Source organism: Crocodylus porosus, unplaced genomic scaffold (genome assembly GCF_001723895.1).
Source record: "Crocodylus porosus isolate Cpor-Errol unplaced genomic scaffold, CroPor_comp1, whole genome shotgun sequence".
In the NCBI taxonomy this organism is placed as follows: domain Eukaryota; kingdom Metazoa; phylum Chordata; order Crocodylia; family Crocodylidae; genus Crocodylus; species Crocodylus porosus.
This window is the reverse complement of record NW_017728951.1, coordinates 40,173,014-40,198,854: the sequence shown is the minus strand read 5'-3', so window position 1 is coordinate 40,198,854 and position 25,841 is coordinate 40,173,014. Positions and strand designations below refer to the sequence as shown.

Below are 25,841 nucleotides of genomic sequence, written 5' to 3'. Positions count from 1 at the left end.
CTGCCCGGGATTTGGGGGGCCCTGCCCTACAGGAGGGGGACTGGTGAGTACCCCCTCCTTCACTCCTCTCTCCAAAATGGGAGATGGGAGGTAAGAGGAGATCCAGCCAGGTTGCCTGGCATGAAGACAACATTTGTTTCTCCAAAGCTCATCACATTAAGATTCCCAAAGCCTGGCTCTGTAGCTGAGCCAGTTGTGAGGGAGTTTTCACTAGTGTCATCTCTCTGCCTGCAGCTGCCATTTTAATGAATTCTGAGTGCTGGGTAACCCCAGGAGTTATATGAGAGTGGGAGGGAGAAATATCACATTTATTGAAATGCTTAAGTGGAAGCCCTCCAGCTTTCAGAGTGTGAGACAAAGCTCCAGAGAGAGACAGGCTATGAGCTATTTTCAGCCACAAGTCAGTGAGAGACCCATGGTGTATATGCAGGGGGGCAGAAAGGGTTAGATTGACATGACACATGTGTAGGACAACTCTGGCCCCTTACCAAAAGTGGAATCAAATGCCTAATCATAGGCAGAACAGCAGCTGAGAGTCCAACAGAGCAGGGAAGGCTGGGCTTACCAGTCTGAACTGTCTTCTCATGCCTTTGAATGTGAGGGGGAAAGTGAGGAGAGGGCTGGACTCAAGAGGAGGTAGATGCCATTTGTGAAGATGGAAGTTAGAGCTGCCATTCCTTAATCTTTGGGGGGTTTTTGGAAGAGGTGAAGAATTTACCAGAGAAGGAAAGGAACCAGAAAGGAGCTGAAGTCATGGGAGCTGAAGAAGAAGTGTTTGTCACTCTGTCTGGAGGGGCCCCCTGGGGCTTCCGCCTACAGGGGGGCTCTGAGCAGAAAAGACCCCTTCAGGTGTCAAAGGTAGGACTGCAGGTGTTAACCGTCCACAGCAATATTATTCAGTTGATTCCAGATATCCCTGGAGGGTCAGGCATCTTCTGCTGTCAGGAACCTTCTACTAATTTAGGGAATCTGAAAGAAGAGCATACGTGAGATGGTCTGACAGTGCCCTGGGTGGGATGAGGGTTCTGAAATGCATGGTATTGAGATGAAAATAGACAGAAAAGTGGTAGACAAAGATGTATGCTCTCTAATCTGTGTAAATTACTGCTCTGCATCAGAACCTTGATAATCCAAATACTTGTAAATTACACACCTCTCTCGTCTTGCCAGCAAAGATATAACAGTGGTGACAGGCTGGGAGTGAGGGTTCATATTACTCAGGCTTCCTTATTTGTATAAAAACAGGCAGCAACATATTATGAAATAATTAAAAGGAGTGAAAGAGTTTTGAAGCTGTTTAGCTGCACTAGTCTATTGAATTGAAAAACACCAGTTTTCACAATAGGTACAAATTACTGAAAGTCTTTAGTATTGGCAAAGGCTGTATAATTAAGTTGAATGTCTCAGTTGTTGTAAGCAGTAGGCATTGCTTTAGTTTCCAGTCACGAGAGGATGTTTGGATTGTAGGGAAAATAAAACAGGAATAAAGGAAAACCTTGAGTTGCATTCCTTCTGCCTTACGGCTGTTCTGTTTTTTTCTTTCCTCTGTTCAAAGTTATTACTGGAGAATATTGAAAACTGGTGGTTAGAAAGAAATCCCTCTGCTTTCTTTTACTACACATCTGCTACCTTAGACTTGACACAGCAGAGTACACCCAGCAGTAGGGATGGGAAGGTGCTAAGAACAGCTCTTTGTGTCTCCCTTAGAAAGCTTGTCCCCATGGCAAAATATTGGAGAATGGCATATTCTGTGTCACTGGTAAGGCCAAGGAGTGATTGTCTGTAAGATGCTTAGCCAAATGGCTTGGGTTCACAAATGCAAGTGTCCAGTGCAGAGAGAGACCAATAGAACTTTTTCACAAGCAATACGGATTCAAGTGTCAACAACCTCAGACCCAGCTATCTGGAACCAGTGGTTCTGTGTAGGATGCAATTTTCAGTGCCCCATAAACTGCATAGTCTGCTGCCAGTTTTCCCAGCAGCAGGAAGTGGGACTGCAGAGGGAAGAGGCACCATTCTGCATAACTTTATACCCCTATAGTTTCTGCTTAGAAATGGGCAACAAATGTTAGCCACACATGAATTATACCTGGGATTGAACCAAATACTACCCAGAGATTAATAGCACTTTGAATAGAATATGATCTGGAATTAATGATCATTCTGAATTGAATACTGTAAGCTCTGCAACTACTGCAATGCTAATAGTTTTTCATTATCCACACAGTGTATGGATACTTCAGATATATTTGCTTAGTGTAAAAATGTTATTTGTATAAATGCCCTTGAGAACTGATCTGCAAAGTATACTACCTGCAAGATTTATTCCTTTTACACTATCACCTGAAATTAAATCTGACCTAAGGAGATTATTGTTCAAAATTTAATTTTACAATTAATATTTATTTGATGTTTATATTACAGTAGAGGCAGTATTGTTTGTATAGCATGCAGTAGATCCCAGGTTCTGTATGCTGGGACCTCAACAAGATCATACTTCTGATGATCTAAATGCTTAAGAGAGAAGACACCCCCAGGAGCTGACTGGTGGTCTAGTGGTTATGGTCTGCATTGTCATGTTACAAGAACCGAGCTTTAGTCCTGGTTCTTGCTCTTGCTCTAGAGAAGTTTCAGAGAGCTAAAGTCAAGGGGGCCTTGGTTATTGCCATCAATAGGATTAGCATTAAGCCTAAATACCGACTGGAAAACAAGAATGCTCTACCACTGCTTTACTGTCATTTTAGAAGCCAGAGTCAGAAAAAGGTCCTGTTACTGTTACAACTTGCCTGTGAATTGTGCCAAAAAACACTTGCCACAGGGCAATATTGCATGTTTCCCTTATGGCTTCGTTAGAGCCTGGAATCTAGAAATGAGGTTGGATAACTCTTAGTCCTCTCTACCTCAATCACTGAAAACAGAGCTTTGAAAAGTACTCAGGAAAGAGATATTTATGTTACCAGGCCCATCCAGGATGGTCAGAAAAGGAGCTGTCATTGAGATCCAGCCTGTGCAGCAGGTTACAGTTTAGATAGTACAGCAGTCAGATAAAACAGTGATGAGTGAAGATACAAATACAGCAAGACAGATTAGATAGGTGGGAAGGAGCTATCGGTAGGTTCAGAGCTGCCAAAGAAAGCAGCTCTCAGAGTGAGAGAGTGGTGCCAACATGACACCAGGGAAACATTACATTACCATAACAGAAATACTATTGGAGTTCTGGGTCAAGCCAGTGGAGTAGAAACCGTATGGATGGGATGGGGAAGGATAAAACAGAACTATAAAGGATTCTGTAGGTTTTATGGCCATGACTATGCTGTAAGAAAAGCTTGCACAGAAAAAGCGCTGCCTAAAAAAGTCTAGTGCTATGATCACAGGAGATTTGAACTCTACAATTGTAACTAGGAAAGTAATCACAAGAGCTACAAGGAAGAATACATAGCCCTGAAGTTTGCTTCTGTTTTCCATGTAAAACCATGTCAAACACTCAACCAGGCCAGAGACTAATCAAAGCCTAATAAGTGGAAGCGAGCCAACTATGATAAATACATGGTTGTTACATAGGGGCAGAAGAGTTGCCATACCAGATTAAATTAATAGACAATCCAGTTTCATACCCTGTTGCTCACAGTGGCTAATGTTGGTTTGCTTCACAAAATGTAAAACTTCCATAGTGTAGCTAATTTTCTAATGCAGTTCTGTGGGGGGACTGTCTCAACTCTGCTGGTGATTGCCTCACTCTCTGAAGTATGAGGATTGATAACTCTGGTAATTTTACCCTAATTATAAACAGCTATTTATGAACATCTACTCCTTTACTTGTCTGACTAAACCCTTATTTAGTTGCAGTATTTTTCTCAATAATATCATGCAGCAGTGAGTTCCACAGAATAATTAAGCATTGCATAAATAGCATTTTCTTGTAGCCAGTACCTAATAGTCCTTGAGCAGCAGCTCTTTGTTCTTGGATTATACAGCATGGTTAAATGGCATACCTACTAGCTGGCACTATGCTTTTTATTATTTTATATAATAAAAGCACCTAACTAGTTTTAAGATTGAATTTAGTAAGTTTATTAATGAGATAATGTGACTTGGTGCCCAAAAGAGGCACCAAGTGTCCCAGGAGGTCCCTCCATGTCCTATGTTCTATGTCACATCCTTGTGCAGCGGTAATATTAAGACAGAGTTTAAGTATTATTCTCTTTATTGCAACAAGTGCTTTCTTACATTCTTATTTTAAAAGGCAGCTATACTCTCTCCTGCTTTTCATCTTAACTCCATCTTCGCAGGCTGTGTTTCTTTGCTATATCACTGCTCCTCCTCTCCTCCAAGCATACTTGTTGGTTCCTCAAGCAAACTACCTAGCTGTTTCACAGTATCATGTTGAGTGGTGGGTGACTAAGACACTAGCCTTGGCTGCCCACTTAGAGGGGGTGCAAGAACAATAGCTACTGCCACTGCTGACCCAACCACCACAGCTGCCACAGCCATCCCGGCCCTGCTGCCACTTCTAAAACTGCTAGTAGGGCACAGGCCCTGGTTGTTGCACTTCTGCTTCACCTTTTCTCCCCTGGGCATTCTTTTCCCACTGGAGTCTGGGAACAGCTCCTGTTTTTTCTCTTCCTTTTAGTAGAAAGTGGACAGGCTCCTTCTCATCTGCAGCTGCTCTTACAGGTGTTTATGATACCAACTGGAAAATGCTGCTTTACAAACGGTGTTGCTGACAGGACGGCAAGAAGAGGTCAGAAGTCCTGGCCTTTGCGGGCTGAATGCTTATGTGGGTGCCCAGTAGACAGAACCAAGCTGCTCCGAACAGCTTTCAGAGTGCTGCTGAACATGTTTTATGGCCTTTCAGCACTTCAACAGGTGCTGTGGGTACCGCTGGGAAGGCATACAGGAAGCAGTGATGGTGGAACTTTCCAAGGAACAGCTGGAGCCAGTGTATTAACAGAAAGTTCACATGGTGCATGTTGTCACAGAGGGGCTTTGGGCATCAGAGTGCTGTGAGATGGACAGGCAGCCTGGTGAAGACAGTGCTGCAGAATTTTCAGGTGGGTTTGGAGAAGACTCCTAGGACAGTCCGTATCCGGAAGGATGCTGGTAACTAGGACTTTCAGGGCTGGGGGAGAATGGAACCTATAAACAGAAATTCAAATCCTCAGCTTGTGCAAATCAGTGGTGCATCAGATGAGGGGCTGGCCCACAGTTCCCTGGGCATAACCAGGATAGAATTAAGAAGGACAAGGAAAGTGCATTCATATGGGCATACTATCTCAAACCAGAGCAATGAGAAGGCAACATGGTTACACAGATGTGACCTCAGAAAGCAGGTATGCCATGCCTTTTGTGTGGGTTTTGTTCTTCAGGACCAATTACAAAACCAAATATTGATTTAGTGTATTTATACACCTGCTCAGCAATTTCTTTTGGATGCGTCCTACACACAATCACAGGCCTGATAGGGACTGCATCAAGCCCAGTCCCTAAAAGAAGATTTTAACTATTGGAATGATCTTCTAAGCCAGGGGTGAACAATTATTGTGGGCAGAGGACCACTCACCAAGTTTTGGCAAGCTGTCGAGGGCCGTGTTAGTAGCTCCATCCCTTGAAAGATATTCCGCCCCTGGTTGCCGTCTTGGGGCTTTAAGTCCCACCCCCTGGCCACCAGAAGTCCCTCACCTTGCCCCCAGAAGTACTCCTTTCAGCAAGTGGTTTTCCCATCTTAGAACCAGAAAAATACCAAATTATATTCTAAAAAGCAAGCACCTAAAACATTCATTAATTTGATTTCAACAAATATTTTTGGCCTGGTTGACGTGTTTCTGTAGTGCGCATAGAAGTGATTGTATATAATAGCTTAAAATGAAGTCTTACTCTTGTATATTGTGGCGGGTATAGGTATGTCGAGCGTGGGGAAGGGTGTGGGTGTGTCTGTGGGGGATGGATAGGTGTGGGGGTGTGGAGTAAGGGAGCATGTGGGTATGCGTGTCGATATGTGGGGTGTTGGTGGGTATGGGATTTGTTGGGTATTATGTAGGAGGGAGAGTGGCTGGGGTGCGTGAGGGGGTGTGGGGATCCATGTGTATGGCAGTGTGAGGGGGGGCGTGGATGCAGGATTTGCCCTATGAACACGCACGCGCGCACACACGGAAAAGGACCATACTGCGCTACAGAAGAAGACAAACCCCCCTTCCAGACACATACACATAGTCCTTGCTAATCTGACCAAGGGGAAAATGTCTTCCTGAACCCCACTTTGGTTATCAGAATTACCCAGAATGAAAGAACAAGAACCTCTAGCCAGGAACATCTGAGCTTTTTGAGCACCAACAGGACCACCAGGACACCTGTTAAAAATAGCCTTAGTTGTGACCTATGTCCAATGCTTTAAAGAAAGAAGGAAAAAACAAAGACAGTAGCACTAATGTAGAAGGGGGCGGAAAGTGCTTCCAGGCTCCTACAGATGATCAGCAAAAGCCCTGAAATATGGGACTGACAGGCATCTACCACTTTGCAAAGAAGTATCTTTGTACTCCACCTTGGGAAATATATGATTCCACATATCTCATGCTGATGGCTGAACCGAAATTAACTAATCTGCCATACTATCCCTTCCAAAATTATATAGAGTTCAGTCTTGAAGCAATTCAGGTTCTTTGCCCCCACCACTACTTTGCTTAGAAGATCATTCTAGTCCCCCATTACTTTGCTTAAATCAGGGGTGGGCAAAATATGGCCTATAGGCCAGATCTGACCCACTAGGCCATTTTATCCGGCCCACAGGACCCCTAAAAAATTCAGAAAATATTTATCTGCTCCTGGCTGCCTATTAAAGATGACAGGAGACTGGGGCAGTAGGACCTAGGGGGAATCAGCAACAGGAGGCAGGAGCCCAACCCCACCCCACCCCTTGCTCCAGCACCACGTGGCTCCCAGCTACATCATGGAACCAGGGGCTGCGCTGGCACAGCATGTGTGTGTGTGCGTGTGTGTTCATAGGGCAAATCCCACATGCACACCCCATCATACAAATATACCCATACCCCCCCTTGCACTGCCATACACAGTGCACAGCATGGTCTTTTTCCTAGGATCCTCCTAGATCCTCCTTTTCCTAGGTCTTTTCTTCTGTAGCACAGCATGGTCTTTCTCCTAGGATCCTCTGAGCATCTAACCAATGACTTCCTTGTCTTCGCAGTGGCAAGGCATTGGCAGTTTCTTCACCTCCCTTCTGTTTATGACAGGTTGGAAAGTGTTCCAGATATTCCCGATTTCCTGAAATGCTTGTGCTTGAGTGTTTGAAGGGGTGATTTTGGAGTTTCCTTAGATAAATGGTTGCCTGCGAGTACAGAGAACTGCAGGTACTCCTTCTAGTCCTACTTTCCCCGCTGTCTCAGGCACTATGGCCTATAATCCTTTTCCCAAATTAATCAAACACTGTCTTAAAAGCAGTTAGGCTTTCTCTTACTATTCCCTCTGTGAGGCGGTTCAAGGACCTCAGTTCTGTGATGGCAAGAAACTTCTTTCTAATTTCCAGTCCGACTTTATCCATGGCCACTTCATTCCTATTTGTACTTATGCCAACACTGCTCTTCTGCCAACATTGCTTAAATCTCTCTTCCCTTTCCCTGTTGTTCACTCCTCCCCAGGGCTGAGGAGTGATACGACTGTAGTTTGCTAGACTAAACAGGTCAATTAGCTCCTCACAATCAGTGCTCAAAACTAATTTAACTTCTGGGCTCTTTCACAGACTTCCTACCTGATCCCAGTATTTCTTCCTGTGGGATCCATGCTACCTGCTCCTTTTCTGGTTTTGCCGGAGGTTTAGGAACCACCTGAGGTTTGGGTTGTTGTAGTGAGACTGTCCTTTATGCCCGAGCTGCAAGTAGATGTCACATTTATCCAGGGCTAAACCGCTTTATCCCAGGACAAAGTGCAGTTATTCAGATGCCCATGTCTGTTGTCCCAGGAAAAATCCTAATAAAGTTTTCCAGATAAGATGTAGTAACAGTTTATCCCAGAATATTGCAAAGTACATTTATCCCAGGATGGCATCATTCAATCAGTGGCAGAAAAACAGTACTGCATTCAGCTGCCCGCTAAATCCAGATTAGAAGGGCAATGTATCTACACACTGTCACTGGGTACCCAAAAACAAATGTTTTGAAACACTGTGCTCTGTGGGCAGTATAACCAGCTCTCTCATGCTATGCCTTGATGTTAGTTGATATACAGAGTGCGGGAGGCTGCCCTGATCTTATTACAGTGACCACCCGGATTGTGGTCCTGACCTTATGAGCCAATTGCATGGCTCTGTACCTCCCCTACACCATGCCCTATGCTTTGCAGATGGCATCCTTACAGATGTTCTATCAATTGCTTATCTAGCCCCTCTCTGGGTCTTCTGATCCCTCAACCTCTCTCAGCCCTACTCTGGGCCCTCAGACCCCTCAGTCTCTACGCACAGCTCTTTCCTGGGATGCCAGACCCCCTCGACTCTCTCCTGGCCCCTCTCCAGGCAGCCAGATCCTTTTGGTCTCTTGTCCTGGATACTTTCAGTTCTCTGCTTTCCCAGGCACTCTCCAGACCCTTAGGCCCATCCAGGCCTGCGCTCTATTCCTGGACCTCGCAGGGCTGCTGGACCCTTCTGGTCCCACTGTGCTCACTAGGCCTCACTATATGCCTTTGGCCCCTCTCTGGGCCTCGCTATCCAGGTCCTGGACCCATCTGGTCCTACACTCTATTCCCCAGCCCCTTGCTGGGCTACTGGATCCCTTTGGTCCAAGTCATGCTCTATCGCTGGGCCACTGGACCCACGTGGTCCCCAAGGTCTTCCCTGGTCCCTTGCAGTCCACATGGTCTTCCCTGCCAAGTGCTTTTCTGTCAGGGTGTGCTCTCCTAGCTTTCCCCTTCCATGGGGTAACCCACAAGACAGTGGGAGCCAAGACTTTCCAGTGCCTCATCCTCACCTTTCCCTGGAGTGACCCATGCATGGAGGCTGCCCTGCCACAGACAGTCGACTATGTTAACCAGTTCCATTGGGTGTGGTTTCAGGGTCTTACCAGGACCAGTCTTCAGGCCTTCCTGATCTTACTTTTTCTTCCTTGGGCTGCTCCCTAAATGTCCTACACCCCTCCTGAGGCCCCTGGCTCTGGCTCCACCTTGCATCTGAGTCCTCCATCTCTGGCCCCCAGCTCACTCTTGGACCCCTTTTTTTGACCCTTCCTCCTCAGACAGCTTTGCCATCATCATCACGGGATGCATGCCCCATTGACCCCTTCCTCTCAGCTGTGGCCACACAAGGATCTTTTGCCTCTCTTAGGCCCTGGCCTCACCTCAGGCCAGTTGAGAACTCCAGGCTGTCCTGGTTCTAGCAGTCTGTGCCATGGTGCATTTCATCCTTTGGCCCCTTCTGGGCCCTGGTCCCACACAGGCTACTTGAGATTCCCCGGATCAGTCCTCTGGCTGTCAGCCCTCTCATCTCTGTGGGTCCACCCTCCTTGGTGCCTCCAGAGATCGTTTCTTCACTCTGCGCTTGCCCTGAGCCCTCCATAGGTCTTTCTACATAGCTCCACCTTCTCTTGGTTCATCTGGACCCCTCAATAAGCCCACGTACTCTGACCTGCTTACTAGGTTCATCCAGACCCTCCACTGGGTCTCTTAAACACCTAGCCCCTCTCTCAGGGCTCATCTAGCCCCTCAATAGGCCCACCAACTCTCAGCCCCTCTCCCAGGGCTTGCCTGACCTCTCAGTAGGCTCCTGTGCACTTAACCCTTCTCTCTCTGGGCTTATCCAGCCTCTCAACAGGCCCCAGGGACTCAGCCCCCTTCTCAGGGCTGTGGACCCCACACTGGGTCCCTAGGAACTTCCTCCATCCCCTTAGTTCAGGGGTGGGCAATAATTTTGGGCAGAGGGCTGCTTACCCAGTTTTGGCAAGCTGTCAAGGGCCACAAGGGCCCTGCCCCTTGATGGATGCCCTGCTCCCTGGTAACCATCTTGCGACCAATGTCTCAGGGCCAGCACCAGTAGGGCCCAAAGCAGGGCACAGGCTGGCAGGGATCTGTGGAGTTGGGCTGGGCTGCACCAGCAGGGAGCTGGCCTGGCTTCATAGAGCCCCTGCTGGCCGGGGCCCTGTACTTCTGCTACCCTGCTCTGGGCTCTGCCAGTGCTGGCCCCGGGAAACTGGTGTAGGCCCTGTGTACCTGCTCACTCCCAGTGTCCCCCCAGCCCTGCTGTACAGGCAACAAACACTGTCCAATGTGACCCCCGGATGCTGCCACTGTGGCGCAGCCCCGAACAGTGAGCCCGGAGCCAGTGCAGGGCCCAGGCTGGCAGCGAGGGTGGGTTAGAAGCTGGTGCCAGAGTGCAGGGGAAAAGTGGCCCCTCACCCGCCCTGTGCCCAGCGCCTGACACTGCAGCTGCTCACAGCCCACGTGGGGCTGCCTGTGCCTGCTCAGGACAGCCCTGTGCAGGCTGCAAGTGGCTGCAACAGGGAGCGCCGGCCACAGGGTAGGTGAGGGGTCACTTTTCCCCGTCCTCCGCACCAGCTCCTTCCCAGCGATGGGCCCTTCCTTCCCCGCCCCCGAGGCTTCCGCACCGGGGCAGCCACTTGGTCCCAGGACAGAAGCCCCTGCTGGAGCTTCTGGCTGGGGAGGTGGGGCCAGGTGGGCCCTGCTGTTGCAGGAGCCCATCGGGCTTCCCCCTGGGTCCTACTGCCCTTGGTTCCTGTCATTTTTAACAGGAACCAAACACAGAGAAATATTAATTTGCAAACATTTTTAGGGGCCTTGTGGGCCAGACAGAATGGCCTCACGGGCCTGATCCAGCCTGTGGGCCGTATTTTGCCCACCCCGCCTTAGTTCCTACCCAAGTCTTCAGATGTTTCTCCTTGCTGGTACTCAGGAGCTGCAGCCTTCTTGCTGGATGATATTCCTTCACTAGCTCCCACAATGTTACTGCTAGCTAACTTCAGGGTCCGAGCTTATATCCTGTCTACACCCAGCCCTCTTCCAAACAGGTGACTCCCTAGCCTCACCTGGATCAGCTGACACCACAATTAGCTCTGATCCCCACCTACCAGTGGCTCAGCAGGCTGCCTGACTTCTTGAAGTGGCAGGCACATCAAGTGCCCTGCCACATGCACCAATCCCAGATACATTTTTCTATGACAAACACAGGCACAACCTATTCAGGGACAAATACAACATCTGTTCCTAACCTATTCAATCATCATCAGGAGGAATGCTTTTCCATAAGTCTCAGAATGGTTTTTCAGAAGTCCCTCTAATGGATGGCTACTGTAATTGCAGTGGGGATTCCTCCAAGACTGAGCTGATTCCCCCAGGCACTTGTATCAGAAAGATGGGTACCAAAATGTCACAAGTCACCTGAAGGTCTCCACCAGAATCTACTTAGAACACTGCAGCTGGAAATTGCCTCTGCTCTGTCATCCACCACAAGTAAAAAAGGTGCAGATGGCTCTTCCCCACCACACACAGATGTGCACAGGACTCACTAATGTCCCTTCTCAACAGAGAATCTGTATTTCAGGGCTGTATTAAGACTAATAGAACTCTGTATTTTCATAGCATTGTGGCAAACACCTGAAGACTCTATACTTGAAAGCTCATTTTAGCATTCAAATACTCATCTCCTCGGATTATATCCTCAGATTCTGCCGATGTGTTTAGTGACAGGTTTTTTGCTCTTTTTAGTCCTCATTGTGTTTCAAACCAAGCGTGTTGTGGTAACGCCCTGAGATCAGCAGCAGGTATCATCTCAGAAATGGATTGTGGTTTACAAGGATTTATATTTTAAGCCTGCATTTGCCCATTTAATATATAATACTGGCACTCAGCAGGGCATGATAGGAGGGCAGTGAAACAACTTGCATGGATTCAGAGAGGGGATTTGAGCCTTGCTTGGGATTTGTGCTGAAGGCTGCCCTAAATTAATCGAGCTGTAAATAGGTACCTGGGAGTCAAGAGTTGACAGACATCATCTTAGCCAAATCACTCTTCTTGGCTAGACAGTGGTGTTGTGCCTTAATTATACTGCCCAACTGGATTTCTTAGACTTGAGAACAGACCTTTGACAAGTGCTTGCTGGCATTTCAGAAGGGTTGTCTTTCTTTTCATCCTTGTTCCTGGTGTTCTCTGAAATCAGGGGCCATGCTTCAGCCAGAACTGCATCAGTCACTGTTCTTAAAGCATAAAAAGCAAGTAGTTTCCCATGCATTCTTGGGGAGTGGAGGCATTTTGTGGGTCCCTGGGCTTGCTTGGTTACCTTTGCAGGGCTGCATTGCATGTGGTATATACAATCCACCATGGGTACTGTGCTGCCTTTCCCTGCACCCCACCTACCCATGCTATTTTTAACATTTTGTATTAATTAAGTACTGCTGAAAGGTAACATACTGACAGTTATGGAGACTCTGGAGGTTATCAGTTTATCCTCAGACTATGCATGGCATGTGACAGTGCAAACTCCTTTACAATGTCCTATCACTCCACATGCAGAAGCATCTCCCAGAGATTAATTTAGCCTTTATTAATGTTCCATCTTTGGCCCCCTCTCATGTCAGCAAAAAGATTCATAAGTGACATCTATAGCATCCCCTGGACATCTATCCAGATGAACTGGGCTCAGACTAAACATTTTCCACAAAGGTCACTAAAAAGTCAACTGTCACAAATTGACGTGGGTCTCATTCTCCTCACCCAGATTCCAGTTTTATACCAATGTGACTAGCAGTGTCAAAGCTGCTGTACTGGCATAAAACTGGATGTAGCATGGTAGCAGGTTCAAGCCACAGGAGGTAGTTATGATACCCCTTGGTGGCTGTGTGCCTCCTGCCTGGCTCTGTCTCTAATGTTGCCCTCCCTTAATTGCTCACCTACCATGCCTTGTTGTTACTGAGATTAAGTAAGGGAGGCTGTCTGCAGACCTTAGAGAGAGCCTAAATCCAATCAGATCGTCAGTGGGTCCCTCCCAGACCCTAGTCTCAGTCCAGCCCTTATGCCAAATAGGCCCTCTCAGCATGGCAGTGCCCCTGCAAGGCACCTATAGCCTTAAGACAAATTATATAGTTCCCTTCCTCACCTATACCACACCTCAAATTTCGTGGGTGTTATTACCTCAGTTGTTAGCTTCTCTCAGCCCTCTTTTTCTGGGTCCTCTGACCCCTAGCCCCTAACACAGTCCCTCAGAGACTGTAGGCCCTCTAATCCCTGGCTCCGACTTTCTCTAGCTGGCAGGTCCTCTGTTAGGCTCCTTGGCTCAGTCCTTTTTCTGGACTGGGGAACCCTCTGTATTCCACTTAGCATCCTTCTCTGGGCTGGTGGGCTCTATTCCCTTGCCCTCTATACTTCACCCAGCCCCTTCTCTGGGCTGGGGGCCCCTCTGTATCCTTGTTCAGCTCCTCCTTTGGGCTGGTGGGCTCTGTTCCCTTGCTCAGCCCCTTCCCTGGCTGGGGAATTCTCTGTAAGCCTTGAGTATATCTCCAGCAGGGCTCAAGGCTTGTAACTCAAACTATAATACCAACATAAAACAAAGGCTCCTTGCCTGCATAAACCCTTTGTTTTCTGCCCTGGATAGTATTCTCTGGCTCCCAGGCCTTCAGAGTCATTCTGCTTCCCCTACCTTCTTGGGCACTTCAGCAGTACTTCTGCCATGCTGCAGAGAACTCCTCTCCTCAGGCTCTCAGGGCTAGACTACCTGATGGGCTCAGGCACTGGACTTATCTAGCCCCAGCCTGGGTCTCTGCTGGTCAGGTGAGCCCAATCAGCCCCTACACCACCTGGAAGCTGCCCCTCAGGCATGCCACAGTGCCCTGCTACAAGCACAATGGAGAATCACAGCCTGAGGGAAGTTTCTATATTATGTTGCTATCAAACCCATTAGATTCCCCCATCCTTCACATTCTTGGTGCAGGTTTGGCACCATGGTTCCCCACACACTTGGAAGTAGGGTGGCCATCACAGAGGACAGTCTAGTTGTCCTCTGTTGATATGAAACTTGACACCTTTATGTCCTCCATTTTTCTCTTCAAGACAGAGGACAGAGTAGCAGACATCAGAATGTCCCCTATGATGGCCACTATGTTGAACTTTCTTTCTCCTCCTGCCATGACATTCTGTACTGATTATATCCATGTTACTTGTGCTTTTCCTGTCCCATCTTGTTCTGCATTTAGGGTCCCTTCTTTCCTCTTTCTCCAGTGGTTCAGTCCTTCTCTATATAAAAAGGCACTTGCCCTGGGCTAGTACTGCATCTCTGAGCAACAGTCTTCTTTGGGCTCAGTCTTAATGTTGAGAGCAGGATTTGTCTATTAATTTGATCCACTTAATCCAAGCTCAGTTTTCTTCTAATTAATCAATGATTTGCTTTGCAGAAGCTAGACATGGATGTAGGGCTTTCCACTTACTAACATTTGCATCTGTTCCCTCTACTGATTCCTTGCTTCATATAAAAAACCTGATATCTTGCTATTTCATTCTGTTTAGGGTCAGATGCTTACTAAATGCTTCAGTAGCTATTCTAGTGCCTGTGGCATTATTGCTTGGCAGGGAGTGCTGTATTTCACTCACTTCTCATCTCTCCCCAGGCAGGATATAGAAGGCCTTTATTTTCATAGCCTCCCCTCTGGCCTCTGTAGTCAGCTCTGGGTACAGATTTGGTTCCTGCTTTCAAAACTGAACTAAGATTTTTTCAGAGAAGGTTTGGTGTTTGGCAGTGTCAGCCTGGCATTCTTCGCAGTATTGTTTGTATCTGCCAAGTTCTGTTTTAAACAGAGTGTCAGAACACTATGCCTGATTCTCTTCTCACTTACACTGGTGCAAGATGGTGTAAGACATGGGGATTGAGTGTCAAAAGTAGGTCCGTATGTTAGAGTTCCAGGTATTTACTGTCCTAATTGCCTAAAGTACCAAAACATTCCCCTCAAATTTCACAGCTCTACATACTGTTCTTAAATATATATATATATATTGCTTCCTCCTCAGACCTGAAGAAGAATGCTTTGCATTCAAAAGCTTGTCTAACTTTATCCCTACTATACAGTTGGTCCAATAAAAGATATCATTCCAAAAAATCCTTGCCTCTGTTATTTTTTCACAATCTATCCTCTTTAATCCTCTCTACTTACTTTTTCTTCTCCTCCTCTTCTTCCTCCCCCACTCCATTCCCCTCACTTGGCTTAGTCAGTGAAACTACAGTGATCATTTTTTTCTAAATCCAAAAGTTAAATAAGATTAGAAAGTTAGTAGCAGCATGTCCTTGAAACCTGCCTATGCTGGGACATTTACCACTTTAGCTCTATCTATATAGTTTTGCTGCTCCAGTAATGCTACTGTAGCTCCCGCTGTGGACTCTAACTAATGTAGCTTTCTTCTCACTGTCCCCGTGGCTTCCTTTTGTCTTCAAACACCATCCCAAGCAACAACAGCTAACTCAAAAAGCAGCTTCTGAAAGAAGGGTTTTTTGCCTCCAACTGTCTCTTTGCAAGCCTGTGCTACATGGCACCATCTCTATTTTCTCTCTGTAGTGAGCACACTATATGGTCTCTCAGACCTAGTGCCACTCCCACCTGCCATGCTTTGTGGTGCCCATGGTTCATAGGAGTACCTCACAGATGCACCTGGTCCAGCATTTTCTTCCGCTCGTCTTTAGGGTCCCCCTTCAGTTTAATTTGTCCAACAGCCACCCCAGCCTTTCCCGCTGAAGTGCTTTCTAGCTTTTCCCAGTCAGAACACCCTTCCCAAGAATTATCTACCCCTGAATTCTTTCTTCATTAGTGGACAGGCCACCACTCTCCTCCATCCACTGTTTGTTAGCTAACTCAGGCATCTCAACAACAAAACTCCACTGTCACCCTGATCCACAGCTTTCTCAGACCCCGGCAGGTCAGTAAATGGACACCTCACCAACCAGGTATTCTTCAGCCTTCTTCCAGAAACTCCTATAAACTCCCCCAAAGAACTCCCAGCTTCCTTTTCTTATTAGGCCCAGCTCCCATCTGACTCTCCTAATTAGGTCCAGCTTGGAAGCAGTCGTCCCGTCATACAGGGACAAAACCCACTTTACTTAATTGGTCCAATGACCCTGTGATGCCCTTTCACACTGTAACTCGGGTACACCCAAGGGTGTGCGCTATTCTCAATCGGATGGGATGGGTAGGCAGGAGGGGGTGCTGTGAGAGGCATGCCAGAATTTCAAGCAGATCCCTCTTTCCTCTACAGAGTTAGCCCAAGCCCAAAGTTCTTAGCTATATACAATTTATTGAGTTATAATATACATAAACATAAAACTAAATCTCATATACATATATTTACACAGTGAACATTAACCAATAACCAAGGTCAAACCCTAAATAACACTGTGGGAAAATCACTCCCAGCCATAACCCCCAGAGAAAATATATCCACAAAAACCCCCACAGCTTCCCCACCCCACAGTGGGGAACCTGTACTCAATTAAAGGGTCATGCAAAGTATAAGAGTGGAAATGTGATTTTACCCTTACAGAGGAACAGTTCCCCCTTTCTTTAATGCAGAAAGATAGACATCAAATGGACCCCTATCCAGTTAGGGGACCTAGCATTCCAAGAAACCAATAGGGTGCTTTTCAAAAATTACTCTATCTTATGATAACACTATTTACCCATCACAATAAAACAATTTCAGCAGCATCAACACAATACAACATCACAATACAACATTTCAATTACAAAACATAAGGCGCAAACATGAACAATCTCAATAACATCTATTCCTTAATATAGTTCCCGACCCATGACAAGAGAGTCCTCCTTCCAATGGGGTCCCTTGGGGGGTGTCCAGGAAGCACCAGAGCCCCTTCTCTTAGGGCCTTGACTAGGTGGGGGGCTGCTCACCCAGCCCCTACTCTGCATTTTCCCACCCCAAATGTCTTTCCCCTGTGGGACCCAAGGGCCCAATGACTCACAGTCCCTCAGGTGGCAGTAGTCAGGGCACAGCTTGATGGGGTCTCCACTGCTGGAGCTCCTCTCCAGGCCTCTCCCACACTGTTGGGTTCCTCCCCAACCTGTGCCCCACTCTGGGCACCAAGGACTCAGCTCCTCTCAGCTGCAGCACCACCGCTGATGGCTTCTGAGCCTCACGTTGCAGCACTATTTCCCCATGCTCTGGCTTCAGCACCGAGGACTCTTTTAGCACAGGCCGGGCCCTTCAGGCTCTGTCTGTCCGTCCTCATGCCGGGTGGCTAATCCAAGCAGCCTCTGCTGCTCCCTGGCTCCCAAAGCTCAGGCCCATGCATTGCCCTGCGCACCGTGAGACCTGGCCGTTTGCCGAGAGATGGGGCCTCAGCTGCCTCACTGCAGCCCCCAAGGCCCTTGCCCCATGCGCTGCCCCACACACCATGTGGCCTGCTGGCCCTGCCGGAGTTGCAGGTTCAAGCCACTGCTTGCGGCTTCCAAAGCCTGGGCTCCGCGCACCAAACTGCGCACCGTGATGGGCCCAAGCGGTTTCATACCACTCCTAGGGCTAGGTGTCCTTGCACCATCTCTGTGCACCATCAACATCCTGAGCAGTCTTGCACCGCTCCCAAGGCTGCTCTCCAGTGGTGGCTTCAGGAGCCTTGGGCCTATTGCCTGCTGGGGGAGAGCTCCCCAGCTTTTCTTGGCTCTGCTCTTCTTGAGTCCCTCACCACATCTGCCCAGCATGCTGTACACGCTCGGCTTTTATTTACACCGGAGGCCCTGCCCCTGAAGTCTGCCAGACCTGCAAAACACAGTCTTCAATCAGGTCAAGGGGCTCCTGGCATCCCCCCTACACCCCCTGCTTTGAGCAGGGGTAGGGCAAGCCCCTGCCAGCAGTTACCTGATTGGTGGAAATGTTCCACCAGTCTGAAGTGTCCTTCTCCAAGCCAGGCTTGCCAGGCAAAAGCAGCGAGCCCACCACAACACCAAATAGGAGTTTTTGGGAAGGGTATTATATAGGTAAAGCTAGAGTGGTATAAATAAACATACCTATGCAGATAACCCTCTCGGAAGTCCTACTTAGACAAACAGAAAAAGGTTCATCACTGCATTCAGCTTTCAGAGGGAGAGCTTTCAGAGAGGGAGCAGCAGAGAAGCAGAAATATTAAGTCTGACCCAAAATCCGTTGAAAGATTCCTCTTCTGTTGCTTTCAGTGAGTTTTGGATCAGGATTTGAGTAACTTGTCCATGGTCACGTAGAAAATCTCTGGCCAAGCTAGGAACCGAGCCCAGATCTTCTGAGTCTTGGTCCTAATACTTTCAAAACCTGAGTCATACTCTTGCTGATGAAGAACATTTCCCTTGAAATCATTCATTCCAATGACCAAAATGGTGTGAATGGGACATGAGGAATCTGAGAAACAGCGTGGGATGCTTCCCCTTTTTTTCCTGCTGGAGTTGGGTTTGTTTCTTTGAGGAGTATGAATCTGATGTTTTCCACAAGCACATGCTGTAAGTCACTCCATGGGCCTCCCCTCTTGGTTGGGGATAACTTCTGGACTCCCCAGATTGTTACAGAAATCCTGCACCAGCTGCCATGATGGCTGTTAAGGAGGTCTTGAGCACCAGTGTAATTTGAGATATACAAGCCTAGACCTGGAGACCAAACGCTGGACTCACAGGAAAGATCTGAGCCTACCCATATTTCCTGCTACACCTTAATTACTGGTAGCACTGGAGGGATTTGTGGGGTTTGGGGGACTATTCCTAAACCCCCAAATCAAATCCCACCTATGAGTGCCATTTAAGACTGTCATGGGGTGCCATGCAATATTAGCACTGTTAGGTATGCAAACACCTGCACATGGGTCACAAGGTAAACCCAAAGGTTTCCAATAGGAATCCACAATGTCAAAACTATTCTGATGTGTTGTGATCTAAGTTCTTTACAACAGAAGAATTGCTCTATTATTTTTCCGTATTCAGCAATTAAGTGAAAGCTGAGAGCTGGCATTTTCCAAGGGAGCCCTGAGTCTAGAAAGACTGAGAATTACTGCACTAGCCTGTTCCTTACGGGCCCTGCAAACCTCTTTTGACTACTCACACCACAGTTGCTTTCCTAGGGGAAGTTGTGTTCAACAGCAGGAGCAGAGGAAAGTCTTTGCAAAGATTTGGTTGTGATTAGGCAAGATGTGAAGCTACTGAGTTATCAGGATGCCTCTATTATTAGCAGCCCAGCTTGTGATCACCCCCCACATACCACTACCTAAATATAGTCTACCCTGAAGGACAGATGCTGCCAGTCCACATCTGATTCCCCTTGCATTCTGTTCCCAATAGTCAGGCTGAAATCCCTCTAGACACATCCATAATCACATCCATAATCACTTTGTCCTTTTGTCTCCCTGGCACTGTAAAAGGAAAATTTGACTGACACCCCTCCCCGCCCTGTCTTCCCTTTCTCTCAATACTTTTTCTCTTCCTTTCTTCTTCACTTGCTGCCCTAGCCAGTCTTTTCTTCTCCACCTGCTTTTCCTTCTTCCTCCCTCTGATCCCATAAGATAAATTAGAGGAACAGAAAGGATAATGAAATAAATGTTAAAAAGGATGTATACATTGGGGTCTGTCAGGGAAGTCAGTTTTGGACAGAAGGAACAGAGAACAGCAGCTCAGACAGTAAAGGATTTGGAGGGAGAGTTGATGGAAAAATCTGAGCAGAACTATGCAGACATGAAATGGAAAGCCCAGCTTTTGAGGAAAGACAGTTTGGTAGCTGGTCAATGGCTCCGAAGTGGGTTTAATTCCTTGCTCGGCCACAGCTCCCCTTGCAAACTTAGCCACGTCACTCACCACATCTGCATATTGTGACAGGAAGTGACACCCTCAGGTTACTGCATGTCTCTGCACAGGCTGGAAGTAGTGTAGCAGTGTTCATGCAGCCTTGCCACTGTCATTCATGCCCTGGAATGACACTGGAACAAAGCACTGTGTAGACGTACATTGTTTCCACTTTAGGAAGCAGCCCATCCAGAGCAGCATGGCACTTTTGGCGGGCTTTGCATAGTAAGCTTGCTGTGCATATGTAAGCTTGCTGTGCCCTAGATGATGATGTCGCCACGCCGAAGCTAGCTTTAAACTGGTTACCTCAGCTATAGGTAACTAATTTGTCTGATACCTGGGGACCTGGCAGAGGAAACACTATGACCACTAAGGCAGTTTTCCTAGTCGCTGGGGATAACCGCTTTTCTGGCACAGGGTAGTACCTGCAGAGGTAATGTATAGTTAGCCTCCCCCTTTCTCTTCCAGTGGGAAGTTCTTGGCTTTACGCCCACTTTGTGGAAATAGGAGACTCTGCCCTAGCTTGCTTCTGTGGCCATACAGCTGAGTGCAAGCGAAACTCAGGGGTATCCAAACCTCAAGCCTCTGGGCCTGGGCTTGCATGTAGGATGCCTGCCAAATGATTTGGAAACATCTGAAGCCCCAGGTGAGGGTGGAGGATGTTTGCTGGTAGTAGGGACACATATGGGTCTTGAATGACTCATGGATTTGGAATAGATTTGGCTTGGAACATGAAACATTTTCCTTAGCTCACCCCCCCCCCCCCAAACCTGAGTAAAGATGCAGTTGGTTGGCCCTTCTTGAGTTCTGTGCTGCTGTGGCTACACTGCTCACAGTACCTCAGCAAGCTAGCTGGGAAAAGCTCAGGTGTATTTGTACAAGCTGCAAGTGGCTTCAGTACAGATGCATCCAAACTCTCCATTGCTCACAGCCCACCAAGGCTGCTTCTAAAAGTGGAAGAGGCTCCCAGTCCTGATCCTTCCAAAGGATAGTATACAACACAGATAAGATTTCTCTTAAAATTTTAGTTCCCCTATCATTTCCCATCTCACCTAAGAGCTGCTCTCCCACAACCTTCTTTCTAGTGCAGCATCAGGCTCTTTCCCCAGTTAATGGTGTTACAGTTCCTTGGATAATCAGCAGGGTGTATGACTCTGACAAGCAGAGCAAGTCCTTTAGCCCTAGTGGCAGACTGACCTTCATGCTGGGCAGCATGCTGGCACAATGCAGTTAAAGCATTACTACCCTCACACTGAGTGAGACATTTAAGCCAACATGTGGCTTTAAAGGTCTTCACAGTGTTGTAGCAGGGCCACATAAAAGCTGACAAGTTCCATGCAGAGGCAGATCATCTGAGATGTCACTGGCCCAATGTGCCAGGATGGTGGGGTTGTGGAATTAGTCTCCCTCCTTACTGTGTGACATGCATTTTCTTCCTCTCCCCAAAATATCTGCCTTCAGCCCCCTTGCTCTGTTCTCTCAGCAATCTCAGTGGAATCCAGGTAGGCTGCAGTCGTTAAAGCTGGTCTCTGAATACCCTGTTCCTATCTCTGCTCCAAAAAGGGGATTTCTAAACACATATAGAGTTGAATCTGGGAGTCTTTCATCCTAATTTTAAGCATTTCTCTTCCTGGGTTGAAAATTGGCTTTTTTTTTCCAGGGAAAGAGAATGATAGGGAAAAGCTGGAGCCCTCTGGCCAGTAGAGAAAGGGCTGGTCTATGTACTCACACGCTGGCTCTGAGATTGCTACACTGAGTTTAGCTCACACCTTCAGTTATTCCGGGGCAAGCTTGTGTGCTGGCCAGGCCAAAGTCTTCCAGGCTATTCAGTGCTAGTGTCTGAGTGAAAATCCCTCCCAATCACAGCTGAGTCTGCTTTGGATTAGGTTCCTTACAGCCTTCTCTGTTCATTTTCACTTCCCCACCTCTGAACCTGGTTGAGCTGGGAGTGTGGAATGCACTAAAATCGACTCATGTGCATCCAGCGTGGTCATCCCTGTGATCCTGTAATGCAGGGAGGGACCATTCAGGGAGATAGACAAGAGTTTATTGGTTCCATCTCCACCACATCCCCACATCTAGCTGGCACAACCTGACATGAAGAAACAGGGTGACCCCTTTGATTTCTCTGGCATTGTGTACTGTAAGCCATTGTCTAACCTTGTGGTGCTCTCTCTCATTCTCTTTCTTATAATGCGAGACCTTTCATCCAGTGCTGAGCATGGAGCCCTTTGTCATGAAATAATGAGTGGCTTTGCTGGGAAGGCCCTTGGGGTAGTAGTGGACTCCCCCATCATTGACTGATGTGGTGTCTTGGCTGGTGGGCACATGACCTTTCATTTTCTATCTCTGTATACAAGAGGGGCCATAGGATAAGGAAGACAAGGTTCTTTGGGTGAATCTGATACCTTTTATTAGACCAACTTAAATAGCTGAAAACAAAATTTCTTAACAAGCTTTCAGGTTTAAAAACTCTTTGTCAGGCTGAGGAAGCATCTGCAGTTGGTGTGTGCTCTTCCTGGATGCAATGAATAGTAAAGAAGCCAGAGGCTGGTATGAATGCTAGAAAGGCAGTCAGTGAAGATGTACATTGAGGCATCAGTGGGTGAAAGACACAGAACAAGGGCACTGATAAGAACAGGAGAACCCACTCTCTCCAGTGAGTTACTGTGAGCTGAGGATGTATTTGGTAGCTGTGTTGGTCTGAGACAAAAATAAATGAAAAAATCTAGAACCCTTGGTTAAGAAATGATACCTGCTATTAGACCAACTAGGAAATTGCAAAAAAATAATTCTTTTTCTGCAAGCTTTTAGGCCCAAATGCCCTTCATCAGGCTCTGGGAAAATTAAAGATGGTAAGAAGTTCCCATAAGTAGGAAACAAACTTAATTTTTGCACAGAGGGACCTGGAGATAGAAAATCTGTCCCTCTGGGTCCATGAGAGTGTCTCTGTGAGTTGTTCTGAGTTGTTCTTTGTTGTGTAGATCAGGTAGGATTCTTTCTCTGGAGGTGTCAGATGGCAAGCAGGGAGGTTTAAATATCTTTCTTGTTGTTCTGCAATGAAGTTTAAAATCCAAAATTGGCTAAAATTCAGCATCTTCCATGTTTCAGGGATGTATTTGGTAGCCGTGTTGGTCCGAGACAAAAAGAAATACAAAAATCTAGAACTCTTGGTTCAGAAATGATACCTTCTAGTAGACCAACTAGGCAATTGCAACAAAAAAAATTCTTTTTCTGCAAGCTTCTGGGCTCAAATGCCCTTCATCAGGCTCTGGGAAAATTAAAGATGTGAGCTGAGGAAGGGGATAAAGAGGCTTGATGATGAGGGGTGTTGGCTTTTGAACTGTTGGATGTGGCAGCTGAGATGAGCCAATCCCTATTTTAAGCTTGCACAGGCAAAGCTCAGGGATGAGTCTCAGGAGCTGCAGAAAGATAAAGAGCCAGCAAGCACACAAACAACTCAGAGCACAAACAGTTCTCCCTGCATCTCTTTGCTCTGCTCTTGGGTCAGCCCAGGGAGGACTACTCCTCTGCCCTCTCCAGGCAGCCTGGAGCCCTGGGAATGCTCAACCCAGAGATGCAAATGGCTTGATTCTGGGTACAGGCTGTCACTGTCAAGGGAAACTCCTCCTCAGGTCCCCAGCCACTGCCTTTTATGGGAATTCTGACAGGGATGAAATCTCCTCACATGACCTCCCCCTTTTCTGGGGTTCCTCTGGGGGTACTGGGATGTTATGTTCAACTCAATCCGGTTTCCAAAGGGATGGAGCTACTGCCAGCCTTGGTAAGTCAGGCTGAAGAGCAATGACACCAGTGTATGTAGGGAAATGTGTCTTGCCCTGCCTGTGGTCACTGGGGGGGTTCCCCATACCACAGGTGCATGGGATCTCCTATTGCCCTGGCCTGCCCTGGTTTGCCCTGCCCTGCACATTAATGCCTGGGCAATAAGAGATAATCCTGATGGCACAGGGCAGAGTCTGCCCAGAGATCTAAGCCTTGACCCCACTCTCCAGATCTAGGCATGCTGAGAAGTCTACAAGGTAAGGTTTGCTCCCTGCCTGGCCAGATGGCATAGAGAGGACACTACAGAACTCATTCCTTCTCTGAGCTGGGATACATGTCCTAGTGCCACTGGGCCCTCTGATGTTATAGCTGACATTGGATACTGATCTGATAGTCTCTCCTTGCCCAGTAGCTGGTATAGCATTGGAGAAGGTCCTTTGGAGTTACATAAGTGTCAGTAAGAAAGACCACTAAGGCCAAATGGAAGACCTTTCACATTGCTGGGCACATGCAGAGGGAAGGCAGCTTTTAGGTCAAATTCAGTAGCGATATAAAAATGAGCATAAGATACTGTGACAAGAGTACCTCTACTAGAGTCTTTCTATCTGTGACTGTGCCCTCCTGTTATGGGCCAACTGCCTGCCTTCTCGCCTGCCATGCCTTGATCTTAATTAATTAATGGATGTTAATTAGCAGGAAGCTGCCCATTTTATTTGCCCTGGTGCCAGGGGGTGCTATCTGCAGCTCCTTTTTCTCCCCTACACCGCAGCCCAAGCCTTGCAGATGATACTGATGTGGTTTGATCTGGACCTTGTTGTAGCTTGGCCCTCCCCTTGTCTTCCCTGGGCTTTCCACCGCCCTGTCTTGTTCTGTGCCTACCTGGCGCTCTGCTGCACCCTCTCTGTGAGGCTTCTTGCCGCCCCCTCTCTCTGGGACTTCTCGCTGCCCCCTCCCTCTGGGGCTTCTCGCTGCCCCCTTGTTCTGGGGCTGGGGCCAGTGGACCACAAATTGCTGCACCCTCTCTGGTGCCGAGGTCCCCACATCACCAGGGATCCCCTACAAGGCCTCCTCCAACCCCTAATAGCCTCACCTGGTCCTCCGGTGTTATAAAACTACAAACAAAAAACTCAAGCCCCTGGGGTATAACATAAAATCTAAGCCATCTGGCTAACCATCCTTTAATCCCTATGAGGGAATCCTCCACCCCATAACGGCAAACAGGAGCTGCTTGTGCCATCAGGCTTCTCCACTCCGCTTGCTCCAGCAGAGCTCCTTCACCCTGGGCTGCCAGCAGAGAACTGCCCTGCTGGCCTCACCCTTGGAGTTTATATATGCCAGGCTCTTCCCCTTCCTGTCAGCTGACTCCCCAGCAGTTGCCCTAGCAACCCACACCTGTGCCTCTGCTTTGAGAGTAGCAGACACCTTAGTGTCCTGCTACACACCTTCCCTCATTAAAACCCTCACTCCCCGGGTGGGTCCTCACATTTTGGGGCATCGCCTTGGTCCTGGGTGTCTCTTGGCCTTTCTTTGGTCACCCGGTAACTTAGGAGGCAGAGGTTTTCAGGCGCTTCCTACTCGCCTTTTCCCCAAGGTTGCACCATGTGGGATTTGTGGGAGTTCCCCTGCTACAGGTAATCCCCCCCACACCAGGCCGCCTTGGTAGAGTACTGCTTAGGCCTGTCTTTGCTCTTTGTTTTCAAATGTTCGTGAGCCAATGGGGGGACACTGTCCCCATTGGCACAGCTTCCAGGTACCGGGTCGCATAATCCAGGAAAACTTGTATGTACTGGTTTCCAGTGCTAATTCGGGGAAGTAGCCCTACGATGTCCACCACCACCCTCTCAAAGGGAACCTCTACCAGAGGCAATGGAATAAAAGGAGACTTTGGGGGTGCCTTGGGCTCACTTTTTGGTAAACGGGATACGAAGTGCAATATCTTGCTTCGTTGTTGTAGCTTGGCCCTCCCCTTGTCTTCCCTGGGCTTTCCACCACCCTGTCTTATTCTGGTTCTACCTGCAGCTCTGCTACATCCTCTCTGTGAGGCTTCTTGCTGCCCTTTCTCTCTGGGACTTCTCACTGCTCCCCCTCATAGTTTCATAGTTTCTAGGGTTGGAAGGGACCGGAGTAGATCATCTAGTCCAACCCCCTGTCATGGCAGAAAAGAGTACTGGGTTCAAACGACCCCAGCAAGGTGTACATCTAGCCTCCTCTTAAAGACCCCCAGGGTAGGAGCCAGCACCACTTCTCTTGGAAGTTGGTTCCAGA

General features: G+C 47.8%; 1 protein-coding gene across 1 annotated transcript in view; it reads left to right on the top strand.

Annotated features, from left to right (window-relative positions):
- The first annotated feature begins 539 nt into the window (after positions 1–539).
- The window catches only part of SYNPO2L (synaptopodin 2 like), a 52,794-nt gene continuing 27,492 nt past the window's right edge, over positions 540–25,841 (top strand). Inside the window, exon 1 of the mRNA XM_019556329.1 lies at positions 540–858. Coding sequence (XP_019411874.1) covers positions 754–858 — 105 coding nt within the window. The 5' untranslated portion in view covers positions 540–753. The remainder of the gene's footprint in view (positions 859–25,841) is intronic.